Raw genomic sequence first — 24,604 nt, forward strand, 5'->3', positions numbered from 1 at the left:
GAACTATATTGTGTTGCAAAAGCTAATCTATAGATGAGGAAGAATGACAGCAAGATGTGCCAAGAAGCTGAGACTTGGGGCTTTGGCCAGTTTCTGTTCTTTGATACACATCTATTCAGTGGTTCTCAGTTTCAGATATATTTCTCCTATCTACATCTCTTTTCCAGTCCCTGGATAATTTACTGAGCCACCCCAATTGGTCTGTGCATGAGGAGAAGAGTAAAGAAAAAGGAGACTGAGTGTGCATGAATATAAGAGGCCATCAGTTCTTGAGCTGGCACCAGCCAGGGCATGAATAGCTGGATGCTGCAGAAGCCCTGCTCCAGAAAGCTCCCTCCTGCATCAGCACAGCTGCTGTTACTGCAGGCATCGCACTGAGCGGAGGCTGCAAAGGAGATATGGGTAGGAAGGAAGGAAGTTCATACTGCAGCTGCCCACCTGAACTTTGCTGACCCAGTGCTCACCTCCCACAGCATGGCAAATTCCAAATGGCTGGTTTGGATTTGCCTTGCCTTTTCTAAATCAAGCTGCTTGTATCTCTCTGACACGCTGCTAAGCAAATAACCAGACCCTGCTCTATACTGTATCTCTGGTCCTGCTGTTCAGTAGGTTGCAGATTAGCTGTTTGGATTAACATCCCCCTCCCGCCTTCTCTCCCTCCCCCCCGCCCCACAAGCCCATGCAGAGAGGATTCTTGAAGCCTGAGCCCTGCGACACTGCAGACCTGTCAAATCTAATTCATAACACATGCCTAGCAGTTCTTAGGGGAGACGAAGGATCTGATGCCCTGGCTCCCCACCATCCCCCTGTACAAAGGGACCATTTAATGACTGCACATTAGCAATGTAGACAATTAGCATTCACATGGAAGATAAATGGCAGCATAAATTAAATAACGCCAAGTGAAAGAGCAAAGATGCAAGATCTGAGCTCAAGGCTGTTAATAAACAAACAAACAGGCAAAAAGGAACAAACAGCCACTGCGGCAGCTAAGCCATTTGGGAGAGGTACCTTCCGGCATCTGGGACTTTTCCCAGAGGTGATCTTCACATTCATATGGCTGTTGCCTGTAGCTCACCAGCTCCTGGCTGGTTGTTAAGCCAATTCTTTCTGCTCAGGAATCTGGACCTGAGAGGGGTTTACCCCACTGGCTCTACACTTCTGCCTGTTTGGGGATCTGTGCATCAATAGCTTCCCCCTGCCACATGCATCACACAGGAGCTCTGGGGAAGCACAACCCCAAGCAGCTCCTCCTTTAGCCTTTCCCACCTTTCTTTCCATGGGTCAAGGCTGGCTGCTCCTAACCTTACCACACCTTTTCTAGCTCTTCTTCTTGTTAATTTCTATAATTTCCTAAGCACCAGAAACATAAAGACGGAGATCGTCCTTAGCCGCTCTGACAATATGAAGAGTGGGTGACACTACCCTTCTTTTTCGGCATCTCTGCAAGGCTATTATAAATATTAATTCAATACAGATTTGCAATATGCCTCTCATATATGCAACTATTACTGAATACTGCAGGCATGGGGAAAAAATGATACAAATGTTAAGTAAACAAAAGCTACTGGCTGAACACTGCCATTCTCCATCCTGCCCAAGCAGTTGCTCTTAGGTGCATTGACAGTTCCAGTTTATCAACAGCTGGAGGAGTCAAAATTACTTTTGCTGTGAACCTACAAAACATGTAAATAACTAAAAGGTAGAGCATAAAAGTGACAGAAACATAGTGACTGCCAAATGGGATAACACTAAACGGCTCTTCAAGCTCAGACAGTGGCTAGTAGCAGATGCTTTGGAGGAAGGAAACCCCCTCCCACACCTCCCTGGGGACAATTATCAATTATCCTGCTTAGAAAGAAAATGTTTTCCTACTTCCATATTTCTTCCAGTTCTTCTTAATGTATTAGAAAGTGTTTGCCTGGATATTTTCCGCACAAGCATTTTATTGCTTTGTCCACATTGTTCATTACTTTGAACTAAAATGACACAGTTCACATGGTGATCTGAAAGGACTTTTTGAAAGTGAACAAAGCTATCTGCACAAATCCCAGGGTGAAAGCAAACATCACATAGTATTGCACGCTGGAAAACTGAGAAACAGGGGCTTAAAGACTTGCAAAAATCAGTAATAAAAGACAGTCTCCTTGACTCCCAGTTCTGTGCCAAAGAAGCAGAGGAAGGACAGTCAAACAGGGCCACCTGGACCACTAAGATGTCTTGCAGCCCTATACCAGCATGAGAATCCAGGTCCATAACTCCTCTCTCATGTTCCGTCTCTCTTCCTTGCAGATCTGTACTGATGCTTTTTCATAGATTTTCCCAAACTGCAACTAAAAAGTGGCTTTTGGTAAAGTTGAGGGTAAGACATATGAGGAGGAGATGCAGGGATAAGGGGGAGAGAAGCTGTGAATTTCATGCCTAAAAGACTAAGACGTGGACAAATGTCTCTTATTCAAAGGCAGAATAAAGGCAGTCCCCTCAAAATATGGCATGTGTGTTTCCTTGACATCCCTGCTAACTGCCACTGGGAGGCTGCTTGATGATGGACAGGTTGGGCATCTCTTCTTTTCCCCCCTCTCCTTGCCACCTCCTCCCCACAGGAGCAGTAATGGAAAAGTGACTTGCTGCAGAGATAATGCTGGGTTTGAAATGAATTTCTGACTAGCTGAGCCAGCACCCGTGTGAGCTGCGGCTGATTAGCTCCAGGCATCCAGGTCCCAATCACTCACAACGGAGCCAGGCAATCACGCCAGCCTCCGCAAGGCAAAGACAGGGTGGAGGCAACATCCCTGAAAAGGATCTCAAAAGCAAAATACTACTCACGTTTATGGTTCTCGTTTCTGTGGACAGGGGAAGAGCGGGTCTCCTGCTCGCGGGCTTCGTCACCCTCTTCGCTGGCGAGGTGGGTGTGAGCATAGTGGTAGCTCAGACCAGGCCTGTTCTTGTAACGCTTGCCACAGACTGGGAAGAAAGGAGATATGAGGGAGGGGAAGAGAGAATGGAAACATCAGTGTGATCCGCAACAATGGCAGCGTCCTCTCAAATAACTCTCCCTTCTCCCCTTAGAGCAGCACCACACACTCCATGCGTCTGCCCGAAATTCTTCAAGCCGACATCGGTGAAGGGTGACAGAAGGGCAGCCCCACAGCCACAGGTCCCCAGACAAGCGTCCTTCCCGCTGTGCTGCCAGCAGCCCTTCCTATGGGTCTGGACAAAGGCATGTTGGGTCTCTGCAGCTCATACAGCCCTAATCCTCTCTACTAAGATTACTAACAAGATTGCACATAAAATTAAATGAAATGCCAGTTACGATATTTGTGCTGCAGAATGCACACCAATGGGAACTGGACTGAGAAGAAAGGACATTATTTTCTTCACTACTTATCTCTGAGAAAAGAGAGCAGGATGTGTTTGGCTAATTGGGTTGGCTTGGGTTTTTTTGCTTTAAAAAGGATTGCTGTAAAAGGATAGTAAATAAGTCTATTTGCAGATTCCTAGTCAAGACAAGGAGGTGAAAATCATCCATGGTTTCTTGCTACAAGGACATGTAGTAGTGACACTTATTTGCCCAGGTAAATTTCATATTCAGCATCCCAATAAATAATAGGACACATGACAGAGAATCCTCCTTCTAAACTTTATTTTAGGACTAAGTCAACAGATATTAAGAACAGGAACAAACAATTCAGGGTGATGAAAGGTCTACATTTTCACAGAGAGCTCACAACAAGGGCAAGCTTCATCATAAGATCCATTACATACAAATTCAGCTTCAATAAAGTTTTTAATTCATGTTATTGTCTCTAAAAGTTATTTTGTTTCATCTTCAAAGCAGTCTCTGAATGTTCATTTTCTTTTATACAGCTATTTTGTCTACCAAATACAATTATTGTCATTTAAAAAGATTAGGAAACAAAGGCAAAGAAGCTTAGTGACCTTCCTGCAAATTTTTACTCCCAGCCCCATTTTCAGTCACTTCATTAGCTTCATTAACCTCAAAGATTTCACACAGGAATAGATGCCATGCCCAGAGGTCTGCCCTGCATAGTTTGCTTAGGGAAGCAAAGGAAGTGGTGCCAGAAGAGAGAAAAGAACCCAGAAGTCTCTAGTTCTCTGTTTTGTTTTTAGACCCCTTGAAAAATCCTCCAAGGGGGAAGTGACCATCCACTCCTAAAAACTTCACTCAGCCTGATACTGAAAATGTATCCTGCAATGTATATATTAATAGATACTTACTTCCATTCTCCAGACACCTGAGTCTGGGAATGTCATACTGCTCCATAAATTAAAAAGACTCACCCCAATTACTCATTTACATATAAGTAAAACTTCCATTATTATACTTTCCTGCTACTACTCACAAAAAGCCAATTAATGGTCCACATTCTGGAAGAGATGATAGAAAATTGTAAATCAAAGCCTAGCACGATAACATATTTCATTCTCCATCTCTTGTAGCTGATTTGCAAACCCCCTCAAGGAAAATATTTTGCCTTATTAGAAATGTGTGAAACCAACTCATGATATGAATAAGATGAGTGATCTGGAATATTAGATACTTTTATCCCAGCTTTCTCCATTCTGCAAGGTGATGATCACACAGTCATCACAACAGGACAAAAGCTTTTTCCAAAGGTAATAAGTCCTTAGACACAGATTTTTTAAGTCTTTGAATGCCCTTGATTTAGAAATAAGAACTCCTGCATGAGGGAAGGGGAAAGTTGGGGAGAAATGAAATGCCCAGATATATATGCACATCCATTCTTTGAAATATCTGCCCTCATTTCATATGTAAACCTGATTCTATCACCCAGTATTTTGAACAACTAGTCTGCTGTTAGATGCTTGTTCTCCACTAAACATCAGTTGCATTTCCCATCTTCTAGTACCAGCCATGCATTCTTCTAATGCATTTTGGAGAGGGAAACTCCTCCTCCGCCTCCTCCTCTGCAGTCCTACAGAGCAAAGGATAAGCAGTGGAAAAGATGCTGACAGAGTCAAATAAGAAGATATCCATGTGACTTTGTCTCTACTCTTTGAACAGCAGAAAAAGTGTAACGCAAAAGTAATCATCAAAATGGAGAGAGCTACAAAATGCTCAATGTTTAAATTATTTCAGAAAGATAACTTCCTCTAATTACACCAACATTACAGCACTTCTTAGAATGAAGAGAGAGATTTACATTTCTAGCAGATTGAGTGTCATACTAAGTATCCTTCTCTATTCTTATTTGTGTGCGTTTGAAGATGGAAGTTAAAAAATAATAATTCTGCTATGAATCACTGATACTGCCCCAAAACTTTTGTCTACTTAAATTATTTTCAGAGGACTATAAGGTGATCAGTGCTGTACTGACACAGGAGGAGGTACTTGGACTTATCAGCTCCATGATACAAACTATCCAACTCTATCTTGCTCTTATACAGCTTGATCCTGCAATTATGCTCACCCAGCTGCAAAATCAAATAAGCTCTAAAACCCAATCCTATTTACCAAATAGGGGGAGTTTTAAATTTCAAAACAAAATATTTCAATAAATTCTACCAGACTTTATTTCATTCAACTCTACCTGAAAACATATCCACAATTCTAGCTCTACTGTTGTTACCTTACAAAAGCATCATGTCCTTGAATAGAGGCCTAATGCATCTTTCTCCCTCAATACACAAAAGGAAACTCGCATTCTCTGTGGGAAGTCCCAAGGCTGCATCCTTGTCTCCATTCCCTACAAGATCCTGCAGAGATTTTAGCTAAGGAGTTTAGGATGGCATAGAAAAACAGATGAGCCAGCCCACTTGCCCTTCTCCAGCCAAAAAAAATGTATCAGCTCACCAGGAACAAATACCAAGTATTGATATAAGTTAAGGCAGTAGTAATTCTACAGCTAAGCCCTTGCCACTACCAAAACTCTTTCAGAGGGCCTTCAAGGGTGGCAGCAAGCTGAGACATGCCTCACTAAAAAGGAGTTTGAAGGACTTTATAAGCAGAGCTGAGGCAAAGGAGTTCTGTTGACATAGTCCAAGTAGATCCTTTGTAGGACCAAAGATTTGCAGTTTCCAGTAGCTTTTTTTCCTAGTGTCTATACTTCTCTGCCTTTCAAATTCATGTTCTGCCATGGAAAAAGCCCAAAGCTACGCCACGCGTTGAAACTGCAGAGATTTCCTATTCCCCAAGCAAATTAGACTTTTGCCGGCAAAAAAGGGTATTATGATATCAGTCAGGCAAAAGAACCACTGGCTTCAGTAAGATGCTGCTAGAATAAAAGCTAAGTCAGAACTTCATGGTTTCTCCAACAGACTGAATCTTCCTGAATTCACCCTAATCTCTTATTTTCCAGATGGAGCACATTTTATTAATCTACCATATCACTGTGCTAAGAAGTAGTTTGGATAAAATGGTGATCATTAATAAACACTTAGCACTTATATAACTCTTCCTTCTGCAAGACTGGCTTTTCAAACATTAATTAATCTTCTTCCACATTCCTGAGTGGAAAATACTACTCTCATTTCACTTCTGAAAAAAAAGAACCACAGAGGGGTTAAGTGACTTGTCCACAGAGTGATCTTTGCTATTTTCAGGACTAGAATTCATGAGTTCCAGCATCCAGACCAGTGCTCACACTGCATCTTTCTCATTCTCCAAGCTGACAAAAGCATAATGAGAACTGGTTCTCCCCGTCTAAAATGTATGCTGGTGATTAGTTCGTAACGCTATGCAGCTCACACATAACAAATGAGAGTGTGCCTTTCATAAACTTTGCCAGGTGGCCTTGCCTTTCTTTCAGCAGCTTTGACTTTTTTAAATCTTTAATTTTCCTTGCTGGATAGGCTCATCATCCTTGCATGTGGTAGATTTCATCTTGAATCCCAACACTGGGAAGTTGGCTTGATCTTTAATTAGGTGGCTGAGGCCAATGAAAGCAGTGGGAGTTTGTAGAATGTAACCCACTCCAGTTCTTCCTGCATGCAAAAGATATATTTTTGCTCTAACCTGATGTGAATGCCAACTTAGGAATGAGCTGGGTAAGGAAGCAGTAATACAGTGGTGCAGATCAAGCACCGCAAATGAGGACGGAGAGATTTTCTTAGGCCACCATTCACTTTCCTATGATGAACCTTACTTTCCTTCCAATTTGAAGACTGAAATGAAGACGTTACACAACTGTGTTATGGGGGGAAAACATAAATTGCAGACAGTTTAATCATAAGCATGGACTGTTTCATAAAAGAGAGGTCTGTTCTAAATTCTGACCTGTAACAGCCTGCAACTCTTTGGATAAGCAAATTTTCACTCTGTTTACGTTTCTCAATGAGTAAAATTAATATAAAATTCTTCCTCTGCTTTAAAGGCGGATTTGAAATCTATGACTTAAAAGAGTTCCTCATCAAATATTTAATGGCTGTGTTGCTGTCATTTTGAAATCGTTACACATTTGGTCCTTGGCAGGCTGTATGAGCTGTGTTCCAGCCAGCGCTCCACATACATTTTGCACAATCTGTCACCAGTATGAGACAGAAGGAAATAATCCATGTTTTTACTGGAAACAGGAAATTGGGGGAGTACATGTTGTTTGGGACTTTTTTGTCACTGCATCTTGCCCACCTCATTGTCTTTCTTCACTTTTTCCTCTGCCTCCTGTTCGCTCTTCTCAGCTGGGCTGTGCCAAATGCTAAATTGTAAGTCAACTGCTGGCAGGCAAGTCATTCCTCAAAGTTATCTTCCTGTCCCACCATTCGTACCACTCCAAAAAAGGCATTCCTTGGTTTGCACTGGTTTGGTAATATAACCTCCCCTATTTCAGCTACGTCCGCACACTGGCACATCTAGAGATCTCAAATGCTAACAGTGTATTTTCACCTCCACTGATGGAAAGACATTACGTTTGTCCCTCTTGGATCAGTACTGTCCTGCTATACACCTCTAGTACTGGAGCAGCTGGTTAGCAACCCATTTCAGAGGGGTTTTTCTGTAGGTAGTAAATAGTCCTTGATTCAGTGCCCCCAAAGGACAAGTCCCAGAATATACCTGCTGCATTAAGCTCACAGCAACACTGATCTCCAGCAGAAAACATGCTCAGGTCAATAATATATATGTCCACATTTCAATAAATTAATTGCTAGCAGAAGCAAAGGAGAAAACAGGTTGCCTACATGAGAAGACATTCAACTATTAGAGTCAACTCTGTTCTCCTCTTACCATGTTCTCTACTCCAGACCTGTGTCATTCAATATTTAAACAACAACAAAAAAGTGTCCTTGCTTCTCTAATCTTGGCTTTCCTAACAATGATATAGTCAATGAATGCCAGGTACAGCAGCTGTGGTGGAAGAGTTGTTTGTTGGGTTCATCTGCACAATCATCTTATTCTAGATCTTACTGCTTATTAACTACTTAGGGATTCACTAGAAAGGATAATACTGGGAGATGATTTAGGGCTTAAACTGCTAATAGTTTAAAGGCAAGCTGAAGTCATGATGGAGGTTCATGAGAAGCATGTAAAAACACAATGCTATAATCAAAGCATTTTCAAATCAGTTTGTCATTGTGATATTTAACTAAAGGTCTGTGCTAAGAAGCAGCAGTTAGTAGTGTTGGACTCATTCATAGCATCTGTAACAATTAAGCAACAGATTAAGTCTCAGACAACTGGTAAAAATAAAGATAAAACATTATTTATCATGTAAGCCTTTTGTATTGCATCAAACCTTCCAGACAATCAATGAGATGCTTGTTAAAATGAGTATGACAGGATCAGATCCACTTCAAGGAGATGAGAAAGAATGCAGGTGAAGTTAGCAAGGTAGCTACTAGAGCCATCACTTTATGAACATATACAATAAAAGAGTTCCTAAAGAATAGGCCTCAAGGAACTGCATTTGGCAAGTCATGGTTAGAACAATATAATATTTAAGTGGTATTTTCTAAAGAAACTAAAAGACAGAAATCCCCAGTACCCACTGAAACTCACTGGAATCTGTTAATCTTAAATCACTTAAATCACTTAAAATCACTTAAACTACCTGAAGACTCCAGCCTTTTGTTGGCAGAACCTACAATACATTTAGTGGAGAAAGGGAGTGGGGAAGAAAAAAATTAACCTCAAAATAATCAAATTTCAATGCCCTATTGAATGATGAACTTACATAAAAAGCAGGAGCATGTTTCAAGCTACAATGGTTTGGATGTAGAGTCAAGCATTTTTTAAAACAAAACAATATTTCTGGATAATTATTAGTAGTTCAAAGTCAAGTTCGAAGCGTCCACTTAGGGCCCAGCCTTATATGACCTGTTGGCATAATACAAGCAGGTAAGCACTTAGTGGGATACTCAGGGAAAACAGTTTAGGAGCCTATTTCCAGTTGAAATCAGTGAGAATGAGGAGCCTAATTTTTTGAAAACTTCACAAGGCACTTTCTCCACATTCAAGCACCTGAAAGAGTCCATTTTCGTCCCAATGGTTGCCTCAACTTTTATCATTAATTTGGAGGGTAAAACAGAGAGTGAAAGCACCAAACATGCAGAGAAATGATTGCGAAAATATTGGAATAATAATAAATAAATATTTATATTATATTATATTATATTATATTATATTATATTATATTATATTATATTATATTATATTATATTATATTATATTATATTATATTATATATATAAAAATGAGCTTCGTTAATCAAAGAAGTCTTTTGAACAGTAGCATAATTGGTAAATATTAATGACATCTAGTATAAATAGACGAAATACAGTATAAACAGGACAATAATGAGGAAATTAAGATGGTAGATGATCTGCCTGAGTAAAAACAGGTTGAAGAGGGAAGGAACAAGAAGCTATAGCAAACGGTATCTTAAATATGAACTCACATGTTGGACAAGAATGAAAACTGCTTTGCCGGTGAAACATGACACAGCACTGGAGAGGAGCATCTTCCATGGAAAGGGGTTTACTAAACAGCCTATTAGGCTGCACCTCTCACAGATACATTATAGAACATATTGCACAAATCCAAGTTCTATAAGTAAATGTAAATTACATGTAAATGTATCAACCATTCCTCTTCTGAACTTCTTCTGTTCTCAGAACAGCACATTTTACTTACTTCTGGTCACTGCTATTATACTTAAATAAGACCTTTTGGAGGCTTTTCGGATAAAAGAAACAAGCTTAGTAAAAGAGCTGAAGAAAACACAGCTGAAAGAAGCCGCAGTAGCTGTTTACAAACATAGAAGGAAGATGTTGTTATCCACTAAAAACAGAGCAAGAACTGCTGGTCTTAGACTGCAGCAGAGAAAATTCAGGTTAAATAACTAGAGAAACCTGAAAATGAAGTTTTTGACAAAAGAATCAGCTTCTACAAAACACTACAGGATCAGCATCTCTGGGTACACACAAGGTTGCATTAGTCACTGATCCAGCAGAGATCATAGAAAGGTTTGTCGATTCTCATTTCACACAAGGAATGGATCTGAACGCATATCTCAGCCTCAGAGGGACTATGAATAAAGGATACGATACCAACATAAGTTTTTATGCTAAAATAGCAGTTTATACAGGAACAAAACTAAAAGGAGACAAGGACATATTGGTAAAAGGAAAAGAAAGAAACAACTCCTTTTAGATATGGGCAAGGGGAATCTTCCATAGAGAGAGGGTCAGATAACAAAGGTGGAAGCATGTACATAGTTAAGTCTCCGTGGGAACATGAGCAGAATGAAAGCAGACAAATCAGGATGGACAGCAGGAAAGTAGCGATTCAGCTCAAACAAACCTCTCTGGCTGAAGGAAAGAGTCATGAAACTCAGGTGCTACAACTGATTGCCATTGTTAAACCAGAGTAGAAGATTCTAGATAAAACTTCAGAGAAGCTTTTTAAAATTATTATTATTTTTATAGTAATTAATATATGATAAAAAATATTAAAATGGTAGGAAGATTTTTAAGAAGACTATTGTGGTAGAACTGACAGTTCCCCAGCCGATCATTTGACAATGATATGACATCAATTCTTATTACACATGTAGGTATTCACACATTTGTTCACTCTGTCGCTCCTTTAAAAATCACATGCCCAGTTTATTGTCAACAGCTGTGGTGGGTTATCTTCCACTTTTCTTGCTTGACATCAGAGGCTTTGCTTTGCTTCTCAAGCCCTACTTTTCCCTATACTTTAAGGCGCCTGTTCTACTTCCTGCCCAGGTATTCAGGCGATGTTTGGATGTGGTCTCATATGGCAGCTGACCCATTTGGCTACGTTACCATTTCCAGCCTATCCCTACCTCACACCAGGCTGCCCTGCTAAGCCTTTCTCCCAAGGGAGCTCAAGGCACGACACTATCCAGCACAACTGGTTGAAAATCTGATCAACTAGTTTTCCACTCGGTGATTTGAGGAAATTAGGTATTTCACGATTATGTTAGCAATTTTATCGATGTTTTAAATAGTCAAACATTTTATTTTGAATTTCTCATACAGTATTTGCTCAATAAAATCAATTAAGTATTTCAGAATATTTCATTCCACAAAACAAGCAATCAACCACTTCTTTGTAAAAACACAGGATGACAAAATCTTTTGAGTTTCGAGAACCTTCCTCCATATACAAATTCCCTATTTCCAATCATTTTTAATACTGATATCAGGTTTAGTATCGATGTACAGCTGAATGCCTCTTCCAAAAAAGGCAGCCCTTTTCAGAAATAACATTGCTATCTTCCAACACAAGGGGCAGTGTCAGCTGGGTACTGCTCTTGCAGCATCTTACTGACACACAGACTAGGGGTTTTTTTCCCATAACCTTTTTATTACTGACGAAACCTGATGATATATTCTTGTTTCCCACAAATACAAATGTGTAACTTTGAAAAAAGAGAACAGTAGTTTTGCACCACAAATCATTTTTGTGCCCATGCAGTTAAAATAAGAAATTTAATGTGGTTTAGATACGCTTATGCTTTCTTCTTTGTGTTCACCTTCCAAACTCAAATATCAGAACACTTGCAGAAAAAGCAACCTGGAGGTAAATTAAATAATATACAGGGGAAAAAAGTGTCAACCTGTTAAAGTAATTATTTATACCAATAATGTGACTAGAGGAATCATGTTTTTCTGAACAGGAAACATTCACTATTTTTGACCTGCACACTTCGATGTAAAAAAACCCTGTCTGCCCAAAGCATCTGCACATGGAGTACTGCAAACCACTTTCTAACCTACCACAACTAGACTGAGATTTACATAGAAAGATGCTCAGCAACTAATGTTGAAGAAATTACTGATTCAAGAAATCCACCCAAGCAGGAAAGAGGCCTCAATTTAAGCCAATTATTCACAATTAATATTTCTACAGAAAGTTCACAAGCGTATGGTGTTACTTCAGGATGATGGCACTACAATTGGTAGAGTTCTTTCCTTCTGCTCTACAGTCAGGTAAAAGAGTTCTGCTACCGCATAACCCTTTTCTCAGCTATCTACAATGGGAAAGGAGGAGTCACTGTGTGAAGTCTGGATTCCAAAACTCCTTATGACTCACCTCTAACTATAAGTTTCCTAAAAATGAAGGATATCGGCCAAACGAAATAGGAAAGTTTATATTTCCAAAACCAAAGAGGAAATTTATGCTCCAAAACGTAATTCAAGGCAAAATTCCATCAGTACAACAATGCACCAGAGCCTTGACTGCAGCCCAGATTTCTGCAGCCTGCTTTGATATCTTAGAAGTTTTATCTACTCTGTGCAAATCACTACTATGCATATTGTGGGTTCTCTGTAAGATCCAAAAGCAAAGCAAGATCAGACAATAAAGAATTACTATGTTCCAAATGGCTACCATTGACAAGTGTTCTTGGATTAAGAAGGATGTTCCAGAAAAGAGATAAAGACAGTAATGCAAATACCAGGAGAGGAAAGCTGTGGATTTCAGCAAGATCCATACTGGGCTCCTAGAGAAGTCTTAAAAGACACATTTTAGTTCTTCCAGCACACAAGGGCAACTATTTAACCACAGTAGAAATCTCCTGACTCTTCATATCCTAAAGAGCTCTTCCTCCTTGATCATGTGTTCAGACACTCCCATTCTTGTGCAAGTCTCTCCATGTCTACTCATTGCCCTTAAAATGTTCACCTTGCTGAAGCAAAATACCCAACATCTTCATCACTGTGCTGTGCAGAGTCACCTGGTCTCACCATAAAATAATATTATTTGATCACATGGAATGTAGTTCTTATTTACTGTGCATATTTCTTATTTCGTCATGTTTTTAAAAACATGCAGGAAATACCCCCATAGATTGACATAATAACAGTTGGTCTTTTAAGATCAGGAACACTGCAAGACAGGTAAATAGTGAAGAAAGTTTGATTCTAATTGTCCTCAAAACCACCCAACATTTTTGGATCACAGAAGTGAAGACCTCCTGCTATTCTCCTACTTCTATTAACTTCTGCTAGGTTATTGTCTTATAGGATATAAGGCACCTGGTAGCACAAATTCTTGTTGCATGTACACTCTACAGTAAGTCCTAAGATGAGAGACCTCAAAAGCGTGTAAGATAAATGCCCTTCAGAGAAATGACATAGTGAAGCAAAAAAAGAGTATCTAAAGAAGAAGGAAAGCACCAAGGATTAGACTGTAAAAACACCCACATTGTGTATCAAATACTGGACTCCTTCCTCAGGCTAGGACTCTTGTATGCTTCTTCAGTTTGGGCATTGGGCTCTGGTATCATTTCTCAGTTGAGGCAGTGCCTTATTTCACCTGGAGTCCCACTGTGAGATGTGAAACAGCATGGCCTTATTCAAAGGGAATATGTATCAAAACAAAAGCATTCCAGTTGTGTTTGTTTCTTAGCAGACCTCTACTCCTGATGATGCCACAAGAGTTCTTTAAGTGAGGGATGAGAATAAGACCTTCAAAATTTAGCCCAGTGAGATTTTAAAAGGACTGAAGGAAAGAGAATCACCAAATATATGAAGAGATACAATGAGGGTGAAGTACCTTTGTCGGAGATTTTTGAGTTATGCTTTTGTTTGTAACTATCTGAAACAGAGAAAGAAATAGAGGGTGAATCTTACATGGGGGAAAGGAGGACAAAAGGAAGAGAAGCCAGGAAAAGAGAAGAAGAAAATATAAGAAATGATTTATTATAAGGCAAAGAGAAGTGGAGTCTTGCCGAGGACTTAATTTTATTTCCTTCATGCAGAGACACAAAGAGCAGCAGCAGCAGATGGCAAACATGCAAGTCAGAGAGCAGCAGAATATCTTGCTGGAAGGGAAAAGATGAAGCCCTGAGTGCACTGAGCTGGTAAGACCAGGCTGGAAGCAGAATCAGCTGTGTGGGTGCTACTTACTGTCACAAACATAGGGTTTGTCGTGATCATCCTGGGAGGCAGCATCATTCCGTCTCCTGCCACCTCCAGATCCCCGAGCCTGCAAGGACAAGAGGAATGTTAACATTATTCCATCATCCCTCAGGTCTCCTCATGCCCCTCACCCACCTATGTAAAATGTGCAACATAAACTAAACAAATCCTCAGCTTCCACAGAGGCTTGTCAAGGGTGGGCTTGACCTTTCATCCCCTAAGATATGCACTATGTTAATGGACCTTGTAACACAGTGGAGATCCCCTCCACAGATAACCCAAACTGTTCATCCATAGCAGTAGGTCACTGCCAGCACATATTCAGTTGAGTATCTTCACACATTCATTTCTGAAGATGTCCAAATACCTTGCTTAACTGAATATGAATGAATGAATAGATGAACAGGCGTTAGAGGATAAATATAACCATTAAATCAGCCAGAAAACAGGCATCAAATAAAAGACAGGTAAAGTTATTTCCTTTAATATTTTCTGGGGGGTGGAGGGGATGTTTGTTTTGTTTTGTTTTGTTTTATTTTCTACCTGAAAAGCAATGCTTTGAAATGGCTTTCTGGGACAAAGATACCATGGCTAATTATAAAATGGAGCTTGGGTCAGTTAGTTGAAAGGTTTAGGTAACATGGCTACCTGCAATAACAGAGGACAGGAATTATCCATAAAGGTCTCTCTGCAGTTCTGTGTTCCTACAACATACCAAGCCAGCCGCCTTGGAAACTGAAAAGCTCTGTTTCTCCACAGCACAGACTGCTCTGTCCTGAGCTCCAGGGGTAAGAGTGGAATTCAGCATCAAAGCTACTGGGTCCTGACCCTTCTCAGCTGGGATGCCAACAAGGGGACATATCCGTCCAGTGGTGGAGGCTGTGGAACTGGGAACTGAGACGAGGCCTTCAATTCTTTCATGTTCACTAATGTACAGTGTGTAGATGACAATAATTTTATACTTGAACTTTATTTGAGGAAGTGATCTGCAGGTGGATGGTTAGATAGCCCTTTATTAATTCTGCCAGATATTCTGTTCCTGAGTAAAAGCAAAAAAAATTGTTTCTTGTGCTCCTTTTATTAAACTGTTGATGATTCTCACCCTAGACAAGCCACCTGACTCAAATCCTTCAAGGTTTTGCATGTGAAAATAAGAAAGGGACAGAGCTTCGTCAAGTAAAGTTGGAGAAGATGTAGAAATTCTGAGAATATTAGTACCACAGACACAAAGGGGTGATAGGAGCTCTGTCCCTCTTCTGTGGATTTGGGACTGAACTAGCACTATTTGAGCTGCATTCTGTTGGACATCTAAAGAGAAGGAACAAGGAACAGTTTTACATGGGCCTGCCAAAGTCTGTCAAAACAGGGATTTATAAAAACTTCACACATTATTTCCCTGGAATGGCTCAGGTCTAACTCTTAACAAAGTCCTGAGGGAAAGACATGGATTTGCAGCTGTCTGGATGGGGTAAATACTGTTAGGTACGATAAGTATAGCTCTGCCTTCTGCAAAGACCTCTGTGCAGATCAGCACACATGTGCAGAGTGAGATTTGTAAGGGTGAACTGAAAAGCAGTTTCACCCTGGAAAAGGCCCCAGCAACAACTGTTTGGTGGAAACAAGCTACTTTACTGACCATATCACATAAAATCATCTTACTAGTCTGCAATATTTTCTCTCTAACTGCCAGCTCTGTAAACCCCCCCTAGGCTATGAAATCAATCCCAGGCTAGTTCCTTTCTTCCCTCAGTACTGCCAAATGTGCTGCAAGCTGAATTTCAGTCTGTGGCAGCTCCTACACAACCCTCAGCTCATCAGAAAGTCTTCACAGAAACAAGTGATTGGCCCTCAATAAATATTTCTGCTGGTATCCAGATTAGGATCTAATTTCCCTATTCTACCAGCTGCATTGGCTTTTCAGGGCTGTGAAAAAGCTCTAAAGTCTTAATTTTGTCACTAGTCAGTAGATCTGACTCTGTTTACACACTGAGAATGGATCTGTTTAGTAAGAATGCACTATTTTTACATAGACACCTTTCAGAATAGGATGGTAATTTAAGGTCTGTTGCTCAGAGTTTCGCTAGTCTTACAGCCAGCTGTTTCCCTTCAAACCACTCTCTACAGAAAGGCAAGGGTACAGCATTCGTGTCATGGCTGCACGTCAGACATACTTCTCCATGCACCGAACACACAGGGAGATTTTTCCAGTCAATGACTTTCAATGGGACTTGGGTTCCTAAATGTCTTCAGTGCCTTTGAAATTGTCCCATGGGATATCCAGCTGATGAGCAGACAATCTGTACAGGTGCAGCTGCATTCCTCTCCTGTCTCCTTGCAAACTGTTCTTCCCAGCTCCTACTCCATTCTCCCTGTGCAGCAAAGACACTAAAAACCTCCTTCTGTGAATCCATCTCTCCAGCCTTCAGTGTCCTTCCTAACGCTCCCACCATTTTAGGCCTGGCCTTGAGGAGATTGTAAACCGAGCAGCTGCCCCAGAGACACTAAACCAAGCGCTCCATGCTTGTTGTCAGCACTCCAGTCTGTCCAATCCAGTCACCCACGACTGCCTTCATCCTCCTGACAGGATGCAGCAAAGGCCACGAGACTTAACGTGTGAGGCCTAGAAGCCATGGCATGGCAGCCTTGAAGCAGCCCTGAAGCAGCCAGAGAGAGTAGCCAGAGGGACAGATGGAGAGTCCAGGATTAAAAATAAAATCATGCTGTAGGGAAAGGAAAGGGCATGTGCGATTTGGAAAGTCCAGAGCAGTAATTCTGTCGCATTAATCCTGCAATGATGCTGTCAGCCCTTCTCACTCCTTCTCTGAGTCCCCAAAGGCCACACTCTGCAGGATCTAGTTTCCTATGTGTGTCCTTCCCCTCTTCTGCTCTCTAAAAATACCCTAACCACCTCCTTCCCAGAAACAAAGTGCTGTCCAGGTTTAATGTCCCCTATTTCAAATCCTTTGCCTCAAGTCCCTACACTGGGTCAGGCTCACATCAGAAAAGGGCTGCTTGAAGAGTGGCAAAACCAGATGCAATTCAGGCTTACCAGTTTTCAACAGCTAGAGAATCTGGACCTAATTTTAAAATCCTAATTTAGACCACATTTTGCTTTGGTTATTCATGCCATCAAATAAAAATGAAAATTGCTCAAAGTATTTGGCACTCTTCAGACTTCTCTTTTTTGTACTGAATGAAGCCAGGGCACTAGCAGAGCAGGAGTTAGTTGCAAGAAAAAGGCAAGAGATCCTGCTGCTCCTGTACTTAATAGGGGCCCGCTTCTAGGGCAAAAAATAAGACATAAATTCATGTTTCAAAATGAATAGGACATCTAGTGCCCTCCAACTCCTTTCCCTACAATAGCAAAGAAAAAGTACCAGAGCCATTCTGAAACAGCTTCCTGAACAGAGGAGTAAAACTTTGTATGTAACAGCAACTTCAGGACTTTGTGTAGGTCTGGAATACATGAATACAGCAAATTCCCTTCTCCTGAGCAGTACATCTCTTTTAGCTATTCACTCCCTTTCACTCGCCCTAACCAGCATGCGCAATTCATGTGAGAGCAACTTATTAGAAAAGAGTCATTAGCCTGGAATATTAGTTGATTGCTACAGTCAAGCTTGTGTGCATGTATTGATTCTAACTGCTGGGTTTGGTTACTGGTTCATACAAATTTTCTGAAACTTACATTTTTCTGGAAAATTTTTTTCCAGGTGGGGGTCTTTGGCTAAGAAAGAAAGAAAGAAAGAAACTGGTTCAGGTGATTTTGAGAATAAGGAAGGTGAAATATATACTTATCCAATTATTAAAGTGCTTTGATCTTATATTAAAGGACTTAAGCTCCAAAATAAAGAGGAGCAGAAAACTGAAACAACACAACAACAGAAGAAACCAAAAGAGAGGGTCTGATGCATAAGAAGTACATTGCAAGTATTCAGTGTGGTTTCGTGTCTCTTATTCAAAAGCTATTATATCCTGCTCATTTGGCCTAAAATGTGGCCCTTCTTGCTTGACTCCTACAAACACATCAAAAGGTACTTCTAGAGCTCCTGTGCCCCTGCAGCATCTGCTGGAGCCAAAGACAGATGAAAATGCTTGAAACGTCTGAGAATTGTGTTCATGTTTATTTAGATGCCTAGCTTACGGGGCCACAATTGAAAATGTTGATTCCAAGTTTTAAAATGTTGGCCTCATTACTCAGCTGGTGCCCTGCTGAAATTGTGAAAAGACATCTTAGGTAAGAGAAGGGACACACACTCCCGTAAGGATAAAATATTGCCCATTTTAAGCAAACGGAAGATTTGCCATGGGCTCAAGAGGGCCAGTGTCAGCCACAAAGTGCTGCCTTGGAGAAAGCTGCAAAATGCATTAACACGGTTCAAGTTACTTTTGTTAATATTTTGGGGGCTGTCATAACTGAATTTGTTGCTTTTCTGTAACTAGTAAGCGTTGTTTTAAAATAAGAGCATTGTAATAGTAGGATGACATCATAACTATTACGGTTTATATTACAATTGTAAATACAACTCTATAGTAAATTTACCCCAACTTTTTACTCTCAAAATAGTATTTTTTCCTGGTAATTAACAAAAACAAACTGAAAAAATATTACAAATCTTTGACCATATGACCGAAAATTACCTACAGTGTTATGATTATCATATATCCAGGGATATACACTTCTTATATACAGTACACATGACAAATATACACTAGAAAGCAGAGGTTTGCTTCCTTCCTTCCCATTCCAATAAACTCTCCACCTACCCGTCCTCTAGGCCTGTTCTTTCGTTTTGGAATATCTTCTTCCAAATCCTCTTCCTCATTCACTTCATCTGCATTTTCATCATTTTCTAAAACCCTCTGTGGTTGAACAGTAAACAGGAATGGTTAGAAGAAAAGAAGATGACACATACAACCAACTGCTGCTCTTTACCACAGAGACTGCAGTTGATTAATGATATAATGCCAAATCAGATCCCAGAACCCTTACTTCTTTCCACTAAAGCAAAATTTGCTTTCCCTTCCACCCTCAGTTCTCTGAGGAATTCATATTTAGAAATACCACTGATATCAGTCACCTATGAAAAAAAGGTTCCTAAGAAATAATAGTGGTATTACTGAGCACTGATATCCCAAGACAACCCAAGTATTAGTATGTATAACTGCAGGCCCTGTCTGGGAAATTGTTTGCATGATTTTTTTAATTTTGTTTTTTGTACCTTAAATTGTTTTGTTTTCCTCTAACATTGAGAACGCACTCTAAGAAGACACAAATCAGTGGTTTTCTCCTTGGCAGCTCACAGTTTTCTTTGTTTAGCAAAAATAGAGAAAAATCCTCCATATATTCCAGCATGTTTAGTGAATCTAGGGCTTACAGTACAGGTACAGCCCTGTAATCTGGAAACAGGGGTCTTGCTGCGTGGGAATGCTGAAGAAGTACAGGTCTTGCAGAAGTTAATAGGAACAACAGCAATAGTTCCTTCAATTAATTATTTAATACGAACAAAAATTAATCACCTCGCATAACTGTGAGATGCCCAGGCCAGAAAATTTTGATCCTTTTATCTCAATCTTTTGAAATATAACCTCAACAGAATCAAACACAGGCTGGCTGCCCTGAAAACATGCACAACTCGGACATCACATGGACAAAGGCAAGACAAACCATCACAACACTGATATGGAAAATTGAAATCCCCTCAATCTTTGGCATGTCTGCTTGAAATACAGAAATGGGCCCCAGCCACTCTTGCCATTCATGCTGCAGTGCCATTTCATAAGGGACTCATCTGGAATCACTAACTTAGCTTTGCCACGCCACCATTCATCTAAATTGCAACATGCAGCCACGGTGCAAATTCAAATCAGTGATTTTAAACTGATGGGGAGGTGTTTCAGTCTCTTACTATATTGGTCACTTCCATATAATTTCTACTCAACAGCTATTTGAGAGCCAGCAGAGGGAGAACAGGAGCAAATCACAGTGGCTTTCTCCCCTTCCTGCATACCTCAAGCACTGAACTCTTAATTTGTGGGAAAGAGTACAACAGAAATTTTAAAAAAACTTATATTTGGAGGACTCACTATGCAAATTCATTCTTAATTTACCAGCTAAATTTTTAAGACTAATATTGGACAGTGCCCCTTTTTAAAAGTACAAACAACTTTTAGAACATGGTAGAGGATCAAGTCTTCATCTGGTTTTTGCTCTTTTTATTTTTAAATCTCAAGATCTATTAATGAGGTCACACCATCATGAGAGATAATTTCACGTAATACTAGAGTACTAACTACTAGAGGGTGGAAAAGTTAAGCAAGTTCCAGTCCTATGCACATAAAATGTTTCTTCAAAATTCATGCAATTACATATATTCATTGACTTCACCTTAGAAAACTGAAGCACTCAGAAAATGTTTTACATGAGGAGACTAGTGTTATGTAAGAAAACATGCAACCTTACTGACATGAGCTTGTATTTTCACAGGGCTTCATATCTTACAGTGTCTCCAAAAAAAAGAGAAGGCTGCAACCATACCGTATATGGGAGGGGAAGGAGCCAGTTTACAACAATAATAGTACCCAAGAGCAAGTAAGAGAAATATTGCAAACTACTTTCTTCATTTAAAATTGCAGCATCAATTTAAGAAAGAGATAATAAGTAACCAAGTGTGAATTTGGTGGGGCTGCCAGGATAATGACTTTAATTCTTGACAGAAGGGGCATAGTCTTTCCAATGCACAGTGGAAAGGCTATTCTAAGCCTTCTCCAGCAAACAATGGGGACACACATTCAACATCAATTTACTGCAGGGCAAAATCCTCAACCGTGTTAAATACCAACTGTAATGCAGGTCCCAATGACTGCATCTATTTAGCAGGAGGTACCCTTACCCTTTTTAGCGAAGTAATTTTTCTTTTCCTATTCTGTCTTTCTAAAAGATTTTCTCGGCCCAATGTACTTCAGTGCAGCTAAGCACTGAGTCTTCTTCTCCTGATGGATACTTTGAGTTTGAGAGGGTGGTAAGAGGCTGGGACTGAGGTGGGAATTACAATTATGTCTATCCCACCTTTTCAAGTTACAGCAGAAAAGAACATGCAAAGGAACAAAAGAGAGATTTGCATTGTCTCATTTGTCATCTGAATAAAAGGCACCGGTCATGATTTTGATCTGGACCAGTCTAGCTGCCGGGTGCTGCAGCACACACCGAATGCTGGCTACTAATAAAGGCTTCAAGAAGTGTAGTATAGACTGAATCAAGATAAGCTGTGACTGAATGAGAAACAACAGCAAGACATGCTTTTTGCACCTGTTCTGATGAAACTATCACCCAGGTGACCAATTACAGCTCCAGCAGTTTAGCCAAAAACTTTTTGTGTATTTTTACACATCCTCCCTGCTCTGCAATGCCCAGAGTTCTGTTGGTTCCACCATCTCTGAAGTCTCTCTCCTTGAACTGCTGCTGGGGATAATTTGGGACATCAGATCACACAGCAACATCCAAAGGTACTTGTGGATCTCATAAGGATGCTGCACCGTGACTGCTTGGGACGTCAGAAGGGGGCATCAACAGAGCTTTAGGGCTCTCAGCTTAATAGACCCAGATATAGCACTGAAGGGACAGAGGGGACCTCATGCCAAGCTTTTCCTCCATGAGCAGGGGAAGCTTCCTCTTTGTCGGTGCTCCTTTACCTGAGTAAGTGGGAACTGGAGAGCTAATTTTGCTGCCCTTAGAAGGATGAAATTTCTAGCAAATAGACCAGTAGGACTGAGCTCCAAGTACTATAGACTTGATGCCCACACTCTTATTTCATTTGACAGGGGGCTGCCCACTCAGATCTTTACTAATTTTAGGAATAGATACAACGTGTTATTTCTCAGCCAAAATTACCAAGTTTGACACACTGCCAATGGCTTTCACTAAAAATCACTAATAGACTCATAGCACAATAGTGGTTTAGCATCACCAAAGATTTGGTGCTGCTCCTCAGGAGAGGCCCACTTTCCTAGCAATGGGAAATGTCTTTATAAAGCGATGTGCCCTTGTATAAGCACTTTTTATGTTAGCTGAATTCCTTCTATAACAGACCCAGAAATATGTTTCTACTTTTAATTGTTAAGGGATGAAATGGAAACTTGACAAATAACTTTCAAGCAATAAATAGTTTGAGGAGGCAATATTTTTCCTACATGCATCACGAATAATAACTGAGATACTTAAGATTAGAATAATTTTAATTATTTATTTTGCTTGTTTGCTTCCTGAAGCCTTCTTGGCCAAAAAAAAAAAAAAAAAAAAAAAAGGCCAAACAAACAAAAGCATGCAAGGCAACAATACATTTTTGTTTACAGGCAGAAGCTGTGGATCCAAATTCAAATCCATGTCCAAATTCACTTTAAATATGAGACACTGAAATTCAGTTTATGGTTGGAACCCATGTCTGCTTGTCAGTTTTATGCGTAATCATTTCACAGTGCTGCAAAACAAATTCCAGCACAGGAGCCATGCAGAACACAGCCAAAAGACTGAGATTCTTGTGACAGGAGAAGTGTGTGAGATCCCAGGTTCATTTTGAGCATCACAGTGTAGCACAATGGTTTGATAACATTTTGACAGTAGAATGACACACCTATCAACAGATGCACTGTTCTACCACAGGACAAAATCTGCTAGGCTTAGAGACAAGTTGTAAAATCCAGCCCTGCTGTGAGGGCATGGATCTCTCCTTTACCTGGATTTCTTGTATAGTGTCTTCCTCTTTAGTGTCCATTTTTTTCTCTATTCCCTCTCCACGCAGCAAAGCTTCCAGAGTTGTACTTTCTGATGTGAACCCATCTTTTTTAAGAGGCAGATCAACTTCTGAAAAACAAAACAAGGTGACTGCAGGTGTCTCCCCCAGACAGCTAATAAGCAGAAGGACAAAGACAACAAGCAGAAGACTGACAGACTTTCAAGCTTGTCTCTCAGAGTTCTTCAAGTTCTTCTTTTAACTGCTAAGGATCTCCACCTAGGATTCATGTCTATCGTACTGAAAACCTGGTATCTTTTCAATACTTTTGTGCATGGCGTACACCAATGAAGAATCACCAGCCAGCACAGCCGTGAGTACAGAACCCAGCCCACGGAAGAGGACAACCTCCAGTCACTGTGGGAAGAGCCAAAGGCTGGGGGGCGCCAGGCCTAGGGCACAGGGCTCCAGAGATGGGGCGGGGGGTAAGAGAAGCTCGATGCAACTTGCCGTGCACCAGAAGAAGCAAAGCCTTACTCCCTTTCCAAAAGCTGCCACTAGATTACAGGGCTGTGCAGCATGCAGGCAAACACAGCATGTTAATTTTAGCAAGAAGTTAAAATACACCTAAGAATTTTGTTTTCCCTGTAGATCCTGGCCTCTGCCCCACTTGTGCAGCAGTTCATTCAGAGCAGCCCTACGGTAGGAGGCATCCTGAACACCTCTTTACCTGACAATGCCAGGTGTGGATTTCTCAAGTACTCCTTCCCTTCTAAAATGAATTCCTTCCTCTAGGCTAACAGATTTATAAAGTAATAATGTACAGGACCAACGCTCACAAATCAGCATCTGGTGTTCTTATGTCATAGCTCTGTCCGCTTCTCATCCTTTAGGACTGTGTTGTGTTTCCCAGACTGCCTGAAGCTCCCGGCCTTTTCTATCAGAGTTATAAACTCTGCAGGACAGAAATTCATGCGTTTATAAAGCCCCAAATCACTCCTGCAATCCAAATAATGAATGAACATTTCCACCTGGGACAGTAAAGTATAATCTGTTTCTTGGGGGCAATTGCGCCCCAGGAATATGTTTGTTCCATATATGAAAAACTCTAAGCCAGCAAATGATTCAGGGTCCCTGATCAGTGCTTCCACAACATGCTTGCTCAAGTCTTCTGAAGTGAGAGAGCATTGCTCAGCCAATAACCACAGAAAATCCAGCAAAGATTCCAGCAAAATCTATTCTATTCATGGAGGGAAAGGCTGAGTACAAACCATGCAGAAAACCCAAACCACTGGGATTTTCAAAGGAAAACCCCCCAGGACAACCCACACAATGGGATGGGGTCAACTGTGAATTGATCCTCCTTCCCACCACAAGGAGGTCTATCGAATCAATCCCCTGTTTCCAGCATTAAGCTCTGCACACCCACCACTTTATGCCGCCTTCCCCAACTTCTCCCTTACTTGACCTTTAGAAAAGACCGAGAAGTCAAAAGAGAATCATACAGA

At 40.6% G+C, this 24,604-nt stretch overlaps 1 protein-coding gene across 4 annotated transcripts in view; it reads right to left on the reverse strand.

The window, feature by feature from the left end:
• DPF3 (double PHD fingers 3) overlaps positions 1 to 24,604 on the reverse strand; it is a gene marked incomplete at both ends in the record, with an annotated part of 163,474 nt that overhangs the window by 40,360 nt on the left and 98,510 nt on the right. For 2 of the 4 annotated variants that reach the window (XR_013922195.1, XM_080345514.1), the window contains 5 exons: positions 2,827 to 2,964; positions 14,356 to 14,434; positions 18,056 to 18,094; positions 19,135 to 19,230; positions 23,100 to 23,227. Coding sequence is in view for 2 of the 4 variants with exons in the window: in XM_080345514.1 (XP_080201640.1) it covers positions 2,827 to 2,964; positions 14,356 to 14,434; positions 18,056 to 18,094; positions 19,135 to 19,230; positions 23,100 to 23,227 (480 nt within the window). The remainder of the gene's footprint in view (positions 1 to 2,826; positions 2,965 to 14,355; positions 14,435 to 18,055; positions 18,095 to 19,134; positions 19,231 to 23,099; positions 23,228 to 24,604) is intronic. The other 2 variants (XR_013922196.1, XM_080345515.1) reach the window with 1 other exon arrangement.

Source organism: Nesoenas mayeri (assembly GCF_963082525.1).
Source record: "Nesoenas mayeri genome assembly, chromosome: 5".
Classification (NCBI taxonomy): Eukaryota; Metazoa; Chordata; class Aves; order Columbiformes; family Columbidae; genus Nesoenas; species Nesoenas mayeri.